Source organism: Vipera ursinii, assembly GCF_947247035.1.
Source record: "Vipera ursinii genome assembly, chromosome: 2".
In the NCBI taxonomy this organism is placed as follows: Eukaryota; Metazoa; Chordata; class Lepidosauria; order Squamata; family Viperidae; genus Vipera; species Vipera ursinii.
In genome coordinates this window covers 135,966,677-135,982,154 of record NC_139513.1, presented here as the reverse complement: position 1 = coordinate 135,982,154, position 15,478 = coordinate 135,966,677, and the positions used below count along the sequence as shown (strand labels likewise).

Below are 15,478 nucleotides of genomic sequence, written 5' to 3'. Positions count from 1 at the left end.
GAAAGTTGGACGTGGCCAAACAAGAGATGACAAGACTAAACATCGAGATCTTAGGTATCAGCAAACTAAAATGGACAGGAATGGGTGAATTTAATTCAGATGACCATCAGGTATACTACTGCGGGCAAGAATCCCTCAGAAGAAATGGAGTAGCCTTCATAGTCAATAAAAGAGTAGGAAAAGCAATACTGGGATACAATCCTCAAAATGACAGAATGATCTCAGTTCGAATCCAAGGCAAACCATTCAATATCACAGTAGTCCAAGTCTATGCCCCAACCACCGGTGCTGAAGAGGATGAAATTGACCAGTTTTATGAAGCCCTACAGCACCTTATAGAACTAACACCAAAAAATGATGTCCTTATCATCATGGGGGATTGGAATGCTAAAGTAGGAAGCCAAAAGATAACCGGAATAACGGGCAAGTTTGGCCTTGGAGTACAAAATGAAGCAGGGCACAGGCTGATAGAATTTTGTCAAGAGAATACGATGGTGATAGCAAACACTCTTTTCCAACAACCCAAGAGACGGCTTTACACATGGACATCACCAGACGGTCAACACAGAAATCAGATTGACTATATGCTCTGCAGCCAAAGATGGAGAAGCTCTATACAGTCAGTAAAAACAAGACCAGGAGCTGACTGTGGCTCATACCATGAGCTTCTTGTTGCAAAGTTTAGGCTTAAATTAAAGAAAGTAGGGAAAAGCGCTAGGCCAGTCAGGTATGAATTAAATCATATCCCTGTTGAATATACGGTAGAGGTGACAAATAGATTTAAGGAATTAGATCTGATAGACAGAGTGCCTGAAGAACTATGGACAGAGGTTCGCAACATTGTACAACAGGTAGCAACCAAAACCATCCCAAAGGAAAAGAAATGCAAGAAAGCAAAATGGCTGTCTGAGGAAGCTTTGCAAATAGCTGAGGAAAGGAGGGAAGCGGAAGGCAAGGGAGAAAAAGAAAGATACGCCCAATTGAATGCAGAATTCCAGAGAATATCTAGAAGAGATAAGAATGCCTTCTTAAATGAACAGTGCAAAGAAATAGAAGAAAACAATAGAATAGGGAGGACCAGAGATCTTTTCAAGAAAATTGGAGAGATGAAGGGAACGTTTCATGCAAAAATGGGCATGATAAAGGACCAAAATGGCAGGGACCTAACAGAGGCAGAAGAGATTAAGAAGAGGTGGCAAAATTACACAGAAGAACTATAAAGAATAAGCTTAACGTCCCTGATAATCACAATGAGGTGGTCACTGACCTCGAGCCAGACATCCTAGAATGTGAAGTGAAGTGGGCCTTAGAAAAGCTGAGCAACAACAAAGCTAGTGGAGGTGACAGTATTCCAGCTGAGCTATTCAAAATCTTAAAAGACAATGCAGTAAAAGTGCTACACTCAATTTGCCAGCAAATTTGGAAAACTCAACAGTGGCCACAGGATTGGAAAAGATCAGTTTACATTCCAATTCCAAAGAAAGGCAGTGCCAAAGAATGTTCAAATTATCGCACCATTGCACTCATTTCTCATGCTAGTAAAGTTATGCTTACAATTCTACAAGCTAGACTCCAGTGGATCGAGAACTACCAGAAGTACAGGCAGGATTTCGAAGAGGCAGAGGAACTAGAGATCAAATTGCTAACATACGCTGGATCATGGAGAAAGCTAGAGAGTTACAGAAAAACATCTACTTCTGCTTCATTGACTATGCTAAAGCCTTTGATTGTGTGGATCATAACAAACTGTGGCAAGTTCTTAAAGAGATGGGTGTACCAGACCATCTTATTTGTCTCTTGAGAAACCTATATGCAGGCCAAGAAGCAACAGTGAGAACTGGACACGGAACCACTGATTGGTTCAAAATTGGGAAAGGAGTCCGGCAAGGCTGTATACTGTCGCCTTGCCTATTTAACTTATATGCAGAGCACATCATGAGAAAGGCAGGGCTAGATGAATCAAAAGTTGGAATTAAGATTGCCGGAAGAAACATCAACAACCTAAGATATGCAGATGATACCACTCTAATGGCAGAAAGTGAAGAGGAACTAAAGAGCCTGTTGTTGCGAGTGAAGAAGGAGAGTGCAAAACTTGGGTTGAAACTAAACATTAATAAAACCAAGATCATGGCATCCGGCCCTCTCAATTCCTGGCAAATAGATGGGGAAGAAATGGAGGTAGTGACAGATTTTATTTTCCTGGGCTCCAAGATCACTGCAGATGGGGACTGTAGTCAAGAAATTAAAAGACGCTTGCTCCTCAGGAGGAAAGCCATGGCAAATCTAGACAGCACACTAAAAAGCAGAGACATCACCCTGTCAACAAAAGTGCATATAGTCAAGGCTATGGTCTTCCCAGTTGCAATGTATGGCAGTGAAAGTTGGACCATAAAAAAGGCTGAGCGCCAAAGAATTGAGGCCTTTGAACTATGATGCTAGAGAAGACTCCTGCGAGTCCCTTGGACTGCAAGGCGATCAAACCGGTCAGTCCTAGAGGAGATCAACCCTGACTGCTCTTTAGAAGGCCAGATCCTGAAGCTAAAACTCAAATACTTTGGCCACCTAATGAGAAGGAAGGATTCACTGGAGAAGAGCCTAATGGTGGGAAAGATTGAGGGCAATAGAAGAAGGGGACGACAGAGAATGAGGTGGCTGGATGGAGTCACTGAAGGCGTGAGCTTAAATGGACTCCAGAAGATGGTAGAGGACAGGAAGGCCTGGAGGAATGTTGTCCATAGGGTCGCGATGGGTCGGACATGACTTCACAGCTAACAACAAATGTTTTGATTTGCATTTAATTGATATGTCCTTAAACTAGGTAAAGATGATGGACTTGTAGTCCAAAACATACTAGATTGCAAAAAACTGTACTAGGTCATTGTATAATTGTATAACTCATCTTTCACTTGATGGTTCTAAATATCCAGCCTTATTTTTTCATAGGATTGTTTCAGCTGATGGAGCAACTTCCTTGAGAGCATAACATAGGGGTTAATATAAGAGAAAACCTGAGCAATCCAAAGGAGCTGTCCCTCAACAATGAGAAATGATAGCGAACCAACTGTAAATGAAATAGGAAATTAGTCATAATCACAATAGTAAAGTTGGAAGGGACCTTGGAGGTCACCTAGTCCAACCCCCTGCTCAGGCAGGAAACCCTACATCATTTCAGACAAATGGCTGTCCAGTCTCTTCTTAAAAACTTCCAGCATTCACCACTTCTGGAGGCAGGTTGTTCCACTGGTTAATTGTTCTAACTGTTAGGAAGTTTCTCCTTAGTTCTAGGTTGCTTCTCTCCTTGATTATGTGTGGTATGGAAGGTGATGGATGCTACACTCTTTGACTGATGTATTCCATTGAATTTGAATTTGTTAACTAGAGATATGTCATAAGCTTTTCTCCTCACCCTACTCCTTTCTTCTTCTGCTGCAGCATTTCAGGATCTCCTCCAAATCTCCCCAGGCGGTCTGGGGAGACTGCATGGGAGAAGTCTTATTCCCCCAATCATCCCTCTTCTTCATGTTATTTATTTTTCATTTCTTTCTTAACTTTAGTTTATATGGTTACCCACTAATACCTGAGACAAACAATAAAATAACCTGTGATCAAACAACAACAGGAACACTTTGATAGCAATCAAAGAGAGCTCATTTGGTCTATGGTAGTGGTTAAGGCACTAGGCTAGAAATGGGGGAGACAGTGACTTCTAGTTCTGCATTAGGCATAAAGACAATAGGGGGACCTTGAGCCAGACACACACTCTCAACCCTCAAAAGAAGGCAATGACAAATCACTTCTAAAACCTTGCCAAGAAAATTGCAGGAAACAACCCAGGCAGCCACTCATTCATATTGAACACTAACTCAAATCTCTCTCCCCCCTCTCCCTCCCTCTCTCTCTCTCTCTCACACACACACACACACATACACACACACAAAATCACCTAATGCGCTCACAGAACATCAAAAGAGGCTCATCCCACAACATGGCCCAATGCCCTGCTTCCACTGAAGGAAGCACTTCCATTAACAGAACAGCTTGAATGGATTCCATCCAGAATAAAAAGGAAAATAACACAAATTTGAATGATTTCATTTGCATTTCTTAATATTATACCAAATTAACCTCTGCACCAAGTGCTAAAAAAGCAGACCAACTGCTGGTAAACAGTCCAATGACAAGTACAGAATAGTAAATGACAGCTAACCAGTTTGGTCTAGTAGTTCAGGCACCAGGCTAGAAATCAGGTGTTTGTGAGCTCTAGTTCCACCTGATCCATGAAAGCCAGCTGGGTAACCTTGGGCCAGTCATGCTCTCTCCCTGATCAACCCATTTCACCAGTTTGTTTTTGTGGTGAAAACAAGGAGTGGAAGGGGTATTCACTTTCTTATTTGCAAAAATAATACATGCAGGATACAAATAAATAAATGAAATAAATAAACCCATTCACTTTAACTCAGTCATGGGCAGGAGTTCTGAAATATAGATTTATCAAGAGAAAATGCTTGAAGACCTGACACTGGATCTATCAGATGGTGCTTTTCTTCTGAGCCTTGGTAACCAGCTTCAAGGGTTGATTCTAGCTAGTTTATCCATGATTTTGTGCCTCACATCACTGTTACGCTGTTTAATGGAAAGAGCGGTAGTGACGTTCCAGCTTCAGGGATTGGCTGCACATTCAGTTGTTCTTCTGAGTCTTCTTCAGCATGGGATATAAAGTTTAGTTGGTCTACTCAAGTTGTGAAAGCAGCTTCCTTTCACTATGTTGAAGTGTTGAGTAACTAGCTGTTTCTCAGTTAGCTTGGATGCAAGTCTTCTGTCTATCTGTAGTTCCCCCATGAGCTTTATATATCCCTTCTCATTAGGTCTGCTGCTGTAGCAGCATTCCATCAATTCCAGATTCTCTTATCTTGTCTATGTAAAGGTTTCCTCTGTCCATATGTGGACAGGTTTCCCCTGTCTAGTCATATCTGATTCTAGGGGATGGTGCTCATCCCTGTTTCTCGCCAAGGGAGCCAGCGTTGTCTGAAGACATTTCCGTGCTCATATGGCCAATGTGACTATTTGCTGAGGCACACGGAATGCTGTTGCCATTCCACCAAAGTGGTACCTATTCATCTACTTGCATTTCAAACTGCTTTCAAACTGCTAGGTGGGCAGGAGCTGGGGCAAGAATGGGAACTCACCCCATTGTGCAGCCCTTAGATCTTGAACTCAGGCTGTCAGTTCTCCAACTGACAAGCTCAGCATCTTTAACTGCTAAAATTATTATTTATAAACTTGGTTAAATTAAACAAAACATACATTTTGTTAATAAATGAATAAATAATAAAGCATCTTGCATCTCATTCCCTAAACCATTGGTTCACCAAAGCCTCACCATGTTCACTCCCAATCAACCAGCCACATCAGAACCAACTCTCTGCCTCTCATTTCCTGAACTTTGCAGATGCTTTGTCGCAATGGATCAATATCTGTAAACTGAACTTGTAGTGTGCAAGAGATAATACAAGCAGCAACAGGACTCCTAAAATTCAGAAAACTGACAACAGTCACAGTTATTAACTGTGAGTCCAAATGAAACAGAGATTTTGCACAAGTGACCCCAAAAGAAAATGCAAACAGCAAATGCAGTTATTAAGATTTACTGGACTTGGGGATCTATTATCCCTAAGATGATTTCTCCTGAGGAACATTATTGAGTAGCAGAAATTGGTGCTAAGAGTTGCTGTTATTGGGTACATAATATTATTCAACTGTTACTAAATAAACACTTACTTTCACATTGCACATTTGATGCAAAACTTGGCTGAGAAAGGTCAGGGGATGCAATGGAACAGGAAGGAATCTACAAAGACAACTATCCTATCCCCAAACAGTTAATTACTCTGCCCTTAAATAGGAAAATCCAGTTGAAATCTCCCACTCCCTGCCCGAATCTCTCCCTCTTCCACACAAAATCCCTCTGGAATACGGCTACAAGTATTAATTTTGTTATTTTCTTCATGAGAAGAATGTAGGTTGATGAATTAGTTATAGGTCATTTCCACACTTGTGACTCATAGCAACACCAACTATTGTGAAGTGATATATAGCCTGTCCTCGCTATATTATTTTCTCTTCGCTACTATTATTTTGGCACAATAATGATTAGGTGATTCTAGAACATATTATAAATTACTGATGTGGAAATTACTTCAGTATATTTCCAAGGGAAACTTTCCAAGTGTGTGCTATCAAGTTTTTTTTTCTTTTTAAATCATTTTTGGAGCAATCTGTCTGTACCATCCTTATATCCTGAGATGGATCTGCTTCTTTGATCTACACTAGTGAGCAGAAAAAGTGAATCTTGATTGATCCTAAACTGACCAATCTACACAACATGTCATCATGGGGAGTGTAACAATTTGATCAATCAATAAGTAATAAAATGTTGCAGGCCTTTGTCTCTGCTATTAGGGCGAGAACTAATGGATTGCAAACAAAAACCCTTGAAAACATATTGAGAAGTTCTCAGGAGATGGTGTATTCCTCTCCACAGAATGAAAATTAAAGTGGGTTGTTTCCTTGCATTCCTATCCATTTGTCAACTGTGAACATAACACAAGCTTGCTCTTCCTTATCTGAGCAACCTACTGAGGGCAGAGCAGAGGAAACCTAACTGTTGGAACCGATTTGGATTTTTACAGCTAATCTTTCAAAGCAATGGATTGAGGTGGGGGTGGGGTGAGGGCAAGGAAAAGATTGTCCTTCTGGAATTGCCAGTTGTGGAACATCAGGAGAGACACCAGATTTTTAGATGTCATTAACAGTAGCTGCTATTAAGAAAAGACATTAGAGATTTTTGGACCTTTGCAAACTGCCATAGATAGATCGCTTTTTAGGTGGGGGGGGGCGGAAACTGTGGAAAGCTTTCCTCAGTCAGAAGGAAAATTTAAGGATGAATTAGGCATGATTTAGGAGTTGAATCAGGTACATTTGAGGCTAATTCAGGCTACCATGACAGCTTGTTTAGATTAAAGAGACCTAACATAGAAATAGGCTTCACTTAGGTTGAGTTTTTGCCCCCATATGATTGACGGTATCTCTGTTGTTCATTAACAGTTGGGCTGGGTTGATATTGGATACTGTTGGCAAAGCAATGTAAAAACAAAGGCCTTGGAGTGGGGTCTGGTTTTGTCAGAAAAAGACAAAAAGACTGTACTGTCTGCTGTTTTACAGATGATACTGCTGCAGCTAGATAATTTTAAGCTCTGAAGGTGGTATCTAAAGCCAGTCTAGAAGGCTACACTTTATATGTTCTTTATGTAAAGTGGACCGCCATCATTTTCCTTCTCCCCTACTGAGTGGCTGTTCCATTGGAATAGCAACTAATGATGCTCCATTCCTAATAAAAGACAGACAACAGGGACTTTTGCCAGTCCTGACTGAAACAAAAAATAAGACTTTTAGCACACAAAATCTCATGTTTTAAATTGACCCAAAACAAGGCTGGCGGCTTCCATCCAGGGAACAGTAGTTGGATATGACATTTGCAACCATCCATTTCTATTCGGGAAGCATAAATCTCCATTCCTAATTCACAAAAAGGAGTTTTGCTCAGATATGGTGTCTAACCAAACAAAATGTCTGTTATGGCTGATTGCAGTACAGGATATTATAATTACATGCCAGGGAATTTTCAGGGAAGGTCCTGATAAGAATTTCTGGATCTTGGGGATTGGTGCCTATTCCTGAACCAGTGGCGTAGCGTGGGTTGTCAGCACCCGGGGCAAGGCAACCGGAAGCGGAAATAGAGGGGCGGGCGGGCGGTGACGTCACGGCACCGCCGAAAAGACGCGCCCCGCAGCGGCGTAGACTTTCCAAGAAGAGTCGCGCGCATGCGGGATGCTTCCGGGTCCCTCTTGAGGGCGGCTGGGCGGGGCTCCGACCTGCAAGAGCCGCTGCATTCAAGCTCGCACGTGAGCCCTGCTAAATAAAGCCACGCATGCGCACGAAGCTAGGCCAGCCGGCCGGCGGGTCCGTCTTCGCTCGGCCAAGCCTGCCAGGGCGCCTGCGGGGCGCTTGCGGTTGGCCTGAGCCTGGGCGGAGAGTTGGCCGCTTCTATTTATTTTATTCAGTTTATGTGGCCGCCCATCTCACCTGCCGGACTCATTTCGCTTTGCAAGAAAGAGCAGCTCAAGAGCGGAGCCAAGCCAACTCTGTGCAGCCCTTGGGGCTCCCTGAGCAGCTCAGTGCGAGTGCGCCCCCCCCAGATGTTGCGCCCAGTGCGGCCGGCCCCCCCTGCACCCCCCACGCTACGCCACTGTCCTGAACAGGCGCCATGCCCCTCTGAGCCTATTCCTGCCACCATTGGACCAAGCGCCCAGTTTGCTTCAAATTAGGTCTAGATAATCAGTTGTTTTCCTTTTCCTTGGGCAGCAACACTTGATCTTCCTGGAAGCTTAAAGGCAGTTCATTTTCCCATTAGTAGGAATGTCTGCCTCATGGCACCCCTTAACTCCCTGGCTGCCTTCCCTCCACACAATTATGTAGCCATGGTGACTAGCAGTTATTTTTATTATCCAAAAGCAAACATGATGAAGCAGAATTGGGAACAGAAGGTGTGGTGCAGACTGGGATGCCAGTTCTGACACTGCCCCGTGGAAGGCTGGCTAGTCAGACAAATGTGGATCATTGCCAGAAAGTTTCTGAGATTTTGGTGAAGAACATTTGGGGAGACATCTAGTGGCTAAATGGAAAAGTCCCAAGATTTAATTTTTTAAATTTAATTTTAATTCCATTTGTATCCCGCCCTTCTCCGAAGACTCAGGGCGGCTTACACGCTTAGCAGTAGCCTTCATTCTATGTATATGCCTGCTTATTAGGGCTTTCACACACCCCCAAGCGGCATTATTACAAAGTCAGCTTACTGCCCCCAACAATCTGGGTCCTCACTTTACCTACCTGGGAAGGATGGAAGGCTGAGTCAACCTTGAGCCTGGTGGGACTCGAACCTGCACTAATTGCAGGCAGCTGGTGTTACTTAAGGAGGCATTAGCCCACTGCTCCACCAACATGATATAATAACTAGAACTAGAAACAGAGGAAATATTTAGAGGTACTAGAAACTCTGAGGGGATGTTTGCATTTGAAAGATGGAATAGGAAGCCGAATCCAGCATAGAGTTAAAATATGAGGGAAAGCCAGACTTAGTGTTCTGTTCTTGGTGGATTCTACAGAAGAGCCATCTGAGATGGACATAGCCCGTGGAGGCAAGGGTTACCCTGCTTGTTTTAATTCCCCGTATGATGACTGCAGTCTTTGGAAGAGCCCAACTATCTTCACAATGATCTACTGTATGTAACCTAATTTTAAAAGTGGAGGGAGAGTTTGCTTGTGTCTACTGTAATGAAGATCAGTAGTCATTTCTTTAAACATTCTTTCCTTTCTGTTTTTCTTTTCTGCACCTTCTATTCACTTTCTTCCTATCTTTTTTCTTTTTTTAGTTTGTATTTTATAAATGTTAAAATCTCTAATAAAAATATTGCAAAGAAAAAAAACTTTACCCAAGTTACATGCTAGCTTGAAATGTACCACATCACATGAAGAAAAATGGGCCTTTAATATTAAATTAAGCTGAAAAAGTTATTGAACAATTAGAGACCAAGGATTGGCACACCATACAATTTCCAAACTTATATTTGGATTTTGGCAGGTGTTTGAATTTTTGTGTTCAATCTTAGAAACCCTACTGTAAATATTGTCAAACCTGAGCAAGGGTTATGTTCTTATGTCACGTAACCTTGGCACCAACATCTTTCTAACATAATCTTCTGTTGTGTTCCCGTGAAGTTGCCTTCCTCTTGTTCCTAGCCAAAGGATGAGACAAGCGTACTACATCTTTGTTGTACTAGTGATGCCATCCACAAACAGTCTCAAAGTTGATAAAATCTGTTAGGTGTTGTCACCATTGCTTGGAAGAAATTAACAGCTGCAATGATTACGAACAAAGGAAATGGAGACAGGATAGGGATTGGCAATGGGAACAACAAAGAAAATGTGGGTATGGTTTCTGCAGATCTGAGGAAGGGCAGAGAGCACTCTAATTTATTTATGGAGAAAGGCTTAAGAAATAAATAAAAGGACCTGTAGGCTTTTAAACAAAGGACTGTATTGAAACAGAGTGAATAAGAACAGGCAATCAAAATATGCCTTTACAAAATTCTAAGAAAAATCATGTGCCCATTACAATGTGATTAGCAGTAAGAAACCAATGATTTGGCCATTCTTCTCCCTCCTGCAATCAATTAATTGGCTTAGCAAATGATGGCTTGATTGCTGACATTCAATAATGGCAGCAAGGAACTAGCAGTCTGTTTCCCATGTGCTATCTGCTGCTGACTGTATACTGTAAATCCATAAGATTTGCCCTTTCTATAGCTGAGAACTGTATGAAGCCCATCTACTCATCCATCCATCTCCCAAACCCCTTCATTTACGTGAATTTTGACTCCTAAACTTCTTAGAAGAAACTCAATCAGAAGTCCACACTTCTAAAAAATGCCAAGTTTGGGAAAGAGTGCCCTATGTAGGTAGTCCTTGACTTACGACCATAATTGACCCCAATATTTTTGTTGCTAAGCAAGACATTTGTTAAGTGAGTTTTGTCCCATTTTACAAGCTTTCTTGCCATAGCTGTTAAGTGAATCACTGCAATTGTTAAGGTAGTAACACAGTTGTTAAGTGAACCTGGCTTCCATATTGACTTTGCTTGCCAGAAGGTTGCAAAAGGTGAGATCACACGATCCTTGACACTGCAAACATCATAAATACATGCCAGTTGCCAAACATCTGAATTTTGATCATGTGACCATAGGAATGTTGCAATGATCATAAGTGTGAAAAACGGTCATGTCACTTTTTTCAGTGCCCTTGTAACTTCGAAAGGTCACTAAATGAACTGTTGTAAGTTGAGGACTACATGTACAGACAATCAAGACAGATTGGCAGAGAAGACAAAAGCATCTCTAAAAACATGATAGTACTGATATCTGAAGCATTCATTTCCAAAGTGGGAATGATAAATGCCTTCTAATTTGTTTACATGCATATGTGAATATTGCAGACAACATTTTAAAATAAACATCAACTCTCTCATACCTAAACGACTGATGGTTACCACCAAGAGTTCTGTTTGATAATTCAACCAGCAAAGTTAAAGGTTGCATTAGAATGGCTCCCAAGCCTGCCTTTTTCAAAAACATTTTGTTCCTTCACAAATAAGATGTTCTTAATGGTATGCCTATGAAACAACATTTGAAGAGCCCATTTTCAAAAACTCAATGTTGCTATTATTTTTTTATCGGTTCATCGGTAATTTAAATCATTCCTGGAGCCAGGAAATCTGTGACCTTTGATAGTTTTAACACAACTCAGTTTTTTCCCTTGCTTTGAATCATGGGTTAGAATGGTTTTATAAGATAGCACCATGTGCAACATGTAAGGGCTAGGTATCCATGAAATCAATAACTGTAATAAAAGTTTTCACACTTTTTCAGGCTATAGAACATGTTAGGTGACTCCCCGCTACACAAGTAAAACAATATTCTCTGAACCCCAGATCAAAGTTAAAAAACCTAGTAAAAGAAAATTTGATGTGTTCGAGTAAACTTTTCTATTTTTTTCCTTTTTTTTTTGGTTGCTCTTAGGGTCTAATGGAATCCCATCGAATTCTCATGGTATATTGAGATCTCCAGAACACAGTTTGAAAAACCCAGAACCAGAACACTTTTGTGGAAAATTTGGAACATGTCTTGCTGAATAAAATATTTTGAAAGAAGGCAGCGATTGTGGTCATTTGTACCAACTAGCAGAATTAAAAATGATTTCGGGTCATTTAACCAATGGGTCATTTCCTCATATTTAGGGGAACATTCAGTGTTCCCAAGTCAGGAAAAAGTTTCAAAAAATGGGAAGATATATTCCTCTTATTCAAAGATTATGGTACCTTATTTCTAGGAAATGGTTCTTTGATCCTTTTTCTCATAAATTCTTGCTATAAAGCAATCCAGATCTTGGAATTAATTAAAAGAATACTATTATATGGAAAGAGAGCCAGTTTGGTATAATGGTTAAAGCACCAGGCTACAAACTGGGAGATTCTACTTTCACCATAGGCCCAAAGACTGCTGGGTGACTTTGGGCCAGTCACTCTCCCTCTGCCCTGCCACTTTCAAAATCTTGCTAAGAAAACTGCAGGGATTTGTCCAAGTAATGCCAGGAGTCAACATTGATTTGAAAGCACAAAATACATATATTCTAATTTATCAATGGTATATTATCCCTTTCTATTTTAAAGCACAAATACAATTTACCTAATATGGATCACTTTGTCAGTACTGACAATTATAACATCTACTGACATCCCAGTTTGGATCTGTGTCATTTTTAATCCCAGAGATGTTCACATACAAGCAATTATTAATGTGATTCAGACCCCCTGCAATTAGTCTTCATGAAATTAAGTTAATGATGAATCAATTTGATATGCAAGCTTTAATGTTTGAATGGAATAAAGAATTAAAGATTCCTATTTTGCCCAGACAATAAGAAGAGGTTTTAACGCCAAACATTTTAGTAGATCTTATGTCTTATTCACCAAAAATACATATTTTAGACACATTACACTTAAATAGAAAAGGCCTGAGAAAATTTTCATGCAGTTGGAGATATAATGAGATTAACACTTCATTTAAACTTGTTTTTGTTCAATATCCTATAATTATTCCTTTTGAAGAGAAAGTTATTACATGTATTAATTCAACTGTGAGAATGTCGTTACAAGTTTCTATAATTGCTATCAACTGGAAATTGACTTCTGGGCAAAGAAAATTGATTCCCTGTGTCTTATATTATAGCTATGAAAAACTTTATTTTCTCCATACTGGAAGAAAACCATGCCTCAGCTACTCATTGGCTTTCAGAAATGATGTTAACACCATATAAATAAATTACCTACAAAGCTATAGTAGTTATGGATGATTACAATGAAATCTCCCTCCCTTTCTCTCTCTCTTTTTCTCTCTCCCTCTCCATCTTTTTTCTCCCTCTCTCTCTCCCTTTCTCTCTCTCTCCCTCTTCCTCTCTCTTTCTCTCTCCCTCCCTCCCTCTCTCAGGCTCTCTCTCTCTCTCATCTCTCTTTCTCCCTTTCTTTTCTTTTTTTAAAGTCACCTCGCTCTCTTTTTAGGATCTCATTAATTCCATCTAACCACAAACTTTATTGGTCTTCTACTGGCCAACTAATCACAAACCTTGTATATTTGCTTTCCAATTAATTCCTCATTCCTTCCTTCTGTTTAATCAAACCATTATGCCCTATTTCTTTCAAACTGGTCACTCGCTTTTCTATTGAGTTCACACATTCACTCATTACATCTTTAAATATGTTTTTCCTGGCATACACAACTCTCACTTTCCAGTAAACAAAGTGGGAAGAAAAACACTCCTATACATAGCTGGTTTTGCTTCTTCTAGAAACATTAAATCTTTAAATCAGACATCATACTGAGTATTACAGCTAATATGTAAAAAAGAGGAAGACATCAACCAGACATCAACACATCACACTTGGAACAGAAACCTATAAACCCCATTATAACTCAGTATACTGTGTGAATTGAACAACTGTAGTTTGTAACCCATAGCTTGTGGCTGTTATGGCTTGTGAACAAACAATGGTTGAGCAAAACTACCATGGTGAAATAATTTTCAAAGTTTGTAATATTGCAACTTCCACAAATAATAACTGAATTAATGTCTATCTCTTCCCTCCAATATTAACCTAAATTCTTTCAGCAATGAGGCTCTTTTGAGTACTTCAAATTTCAAAAACGTTGTGTAGTCTTGCCTCACTTAATCTGATACGACCTGTTCCTACATGAATACAAGGGACCGACCATTTGCTTTCTCAAATTTCTACAATTATCAAAAATTACAACTTGTTCTTCGCCTTCAGACTAGGACCACAGTTTTTAAGAATTTATCTTCTGAATAGTGTTTGTGGCATTAAAGTTATGGTTTGAACTTAATATGATGTGACTTGTCCAATCCTATCTTAAGGAATTTTTTTAAGCATTCAATGACATTGGTGATGATGGGGAGTCTGAACGCAAATGATAACTTCAGGGGTCCCTATTGCGTGTCAAAAGTGAGTGAACATTTGGGCCAACCAAGGTCTAAAAACAGAAAACCTCCATGTAATATTCCAGGCATGACAATTGGCAATGAAGGCACAACTGCTATTGACACTTTTGAAAAGTAGAAGAACTACTTTTAAGCTATTCTAGGTAATTCAAAACCAGTATATAGTGAAGAATGTAAGAAATAGTATTCATTATGATTAATAATTATAATGATGGTTTCAGTCTATACTGAGGAAACTCAATCAGTACATTGTGATTCCTATATTAGAAGAACAATTAACAATCAAAGTCTAATCAATATTTTATGGATAGAGCCTTAGCGAATTGCAGCTCACTTATTCGAGTTCATGGAATATTATGCCTACAGAAATACAACAGGAATAGCTTTTACAGTATATACCCATATAGTAATATTATTTCAGAATATTCCATGATTATTAGGAAAGAGATTGCAGTTCAGAATCCTTCAACGCTGATAAATTTGTTAGACTTTAAAGGCGCCATAAGAGAATTGTAGAGTTGACTATAATAGAATAACTTAGCCCATAGCATAATCACTCCAGAAGCTGAAGACAGAACATTCTGTGTATACTCTTTAAACATACTGTGACTTTTAAATTTTCACCCAGGCCAAATGCTTATCTCACTTATGCAGATCTAGAGCAATAACTTCAAATTTCTTCTGAGTAGAATGATATATATTTTTCAAAACATGCAAACTCACCCTTATCTTGACTTTTCACCTTGCCGCCTAAGAAGAAGGAGAAGGAGAAGAGCATTAAACAACGGGTAGGAGGAAACAAGTATTAATTTGTTTCTACTGCTGGTGTCCCCATCCAGAACTTACAAAATAAAAGGATCAACAGCAAAAGGCAATACATCTTGTAATCGGAAAGCGGACATGAAACTCCAGCATAAAGAAATGATCATGAGTTCCAATAGTTCTCTCCCGTAAGGACTTTATCTTTTCTAAAAATGAAACCCTGGCAGCACAAAAGTCCCAGTGAAAGACAATGGGGCAGATGTGTTTTCAGCAACCAAGTACCACAAACTGGCAAGATATTGGTCAAGTATTCATTCCCATTACTGGAACTGGAAATGGCAAACAATACACATCTGTCTCTAGCAAACAGACAGGAAATGACTGGCCTTTCCGTAGAGCTTTTGTTAACACATTTGCTTTGCCCAATTTTCTTAAGGTACACTGAAAACAAGAAATCCCAATGATATTTTTTCACTATATTTTAAAATAATTTTGAATAGCTACTTTAAAGCACATGAAATTCATTCTTTAA

At 39.8% G+C, this 15,478-nt stretch overlaps 1 protein-coding gene across 2 annotated transcripts in view; it reads right to left on the bottom strand.

The window, feature by feature from the left end:
• Positions 1–15,259, bottom strand: part of PECAM1 (platelet and endothelial cell adhesion molecule 1) — a 59,506-nt gene extending 44,247 nt beyond the window's left edge. For both annotated transcript variants that reach the window (XM_083357085.1, XM_083357086.1), the window contains exons 1-2: positions 15,031–15,259; positions 14,908–14,934 (exon numbers count right to left, since the gene is read on the bottom strand). In XM_083357085.1, the coding sequence (XP_083213211.1) occupies positions 14,908–14,934; positions 15,031–15,064 (61 nt within the window). In that variant the 5' untranslated portion in view covers positions 15,065–15,259. The remainder of the gene's footprint in view (positions 1–14,907; positions 14,935–15,030) is intronic.
• Positions 15,260–15,478: the final 219 nt, after the last annotated feature.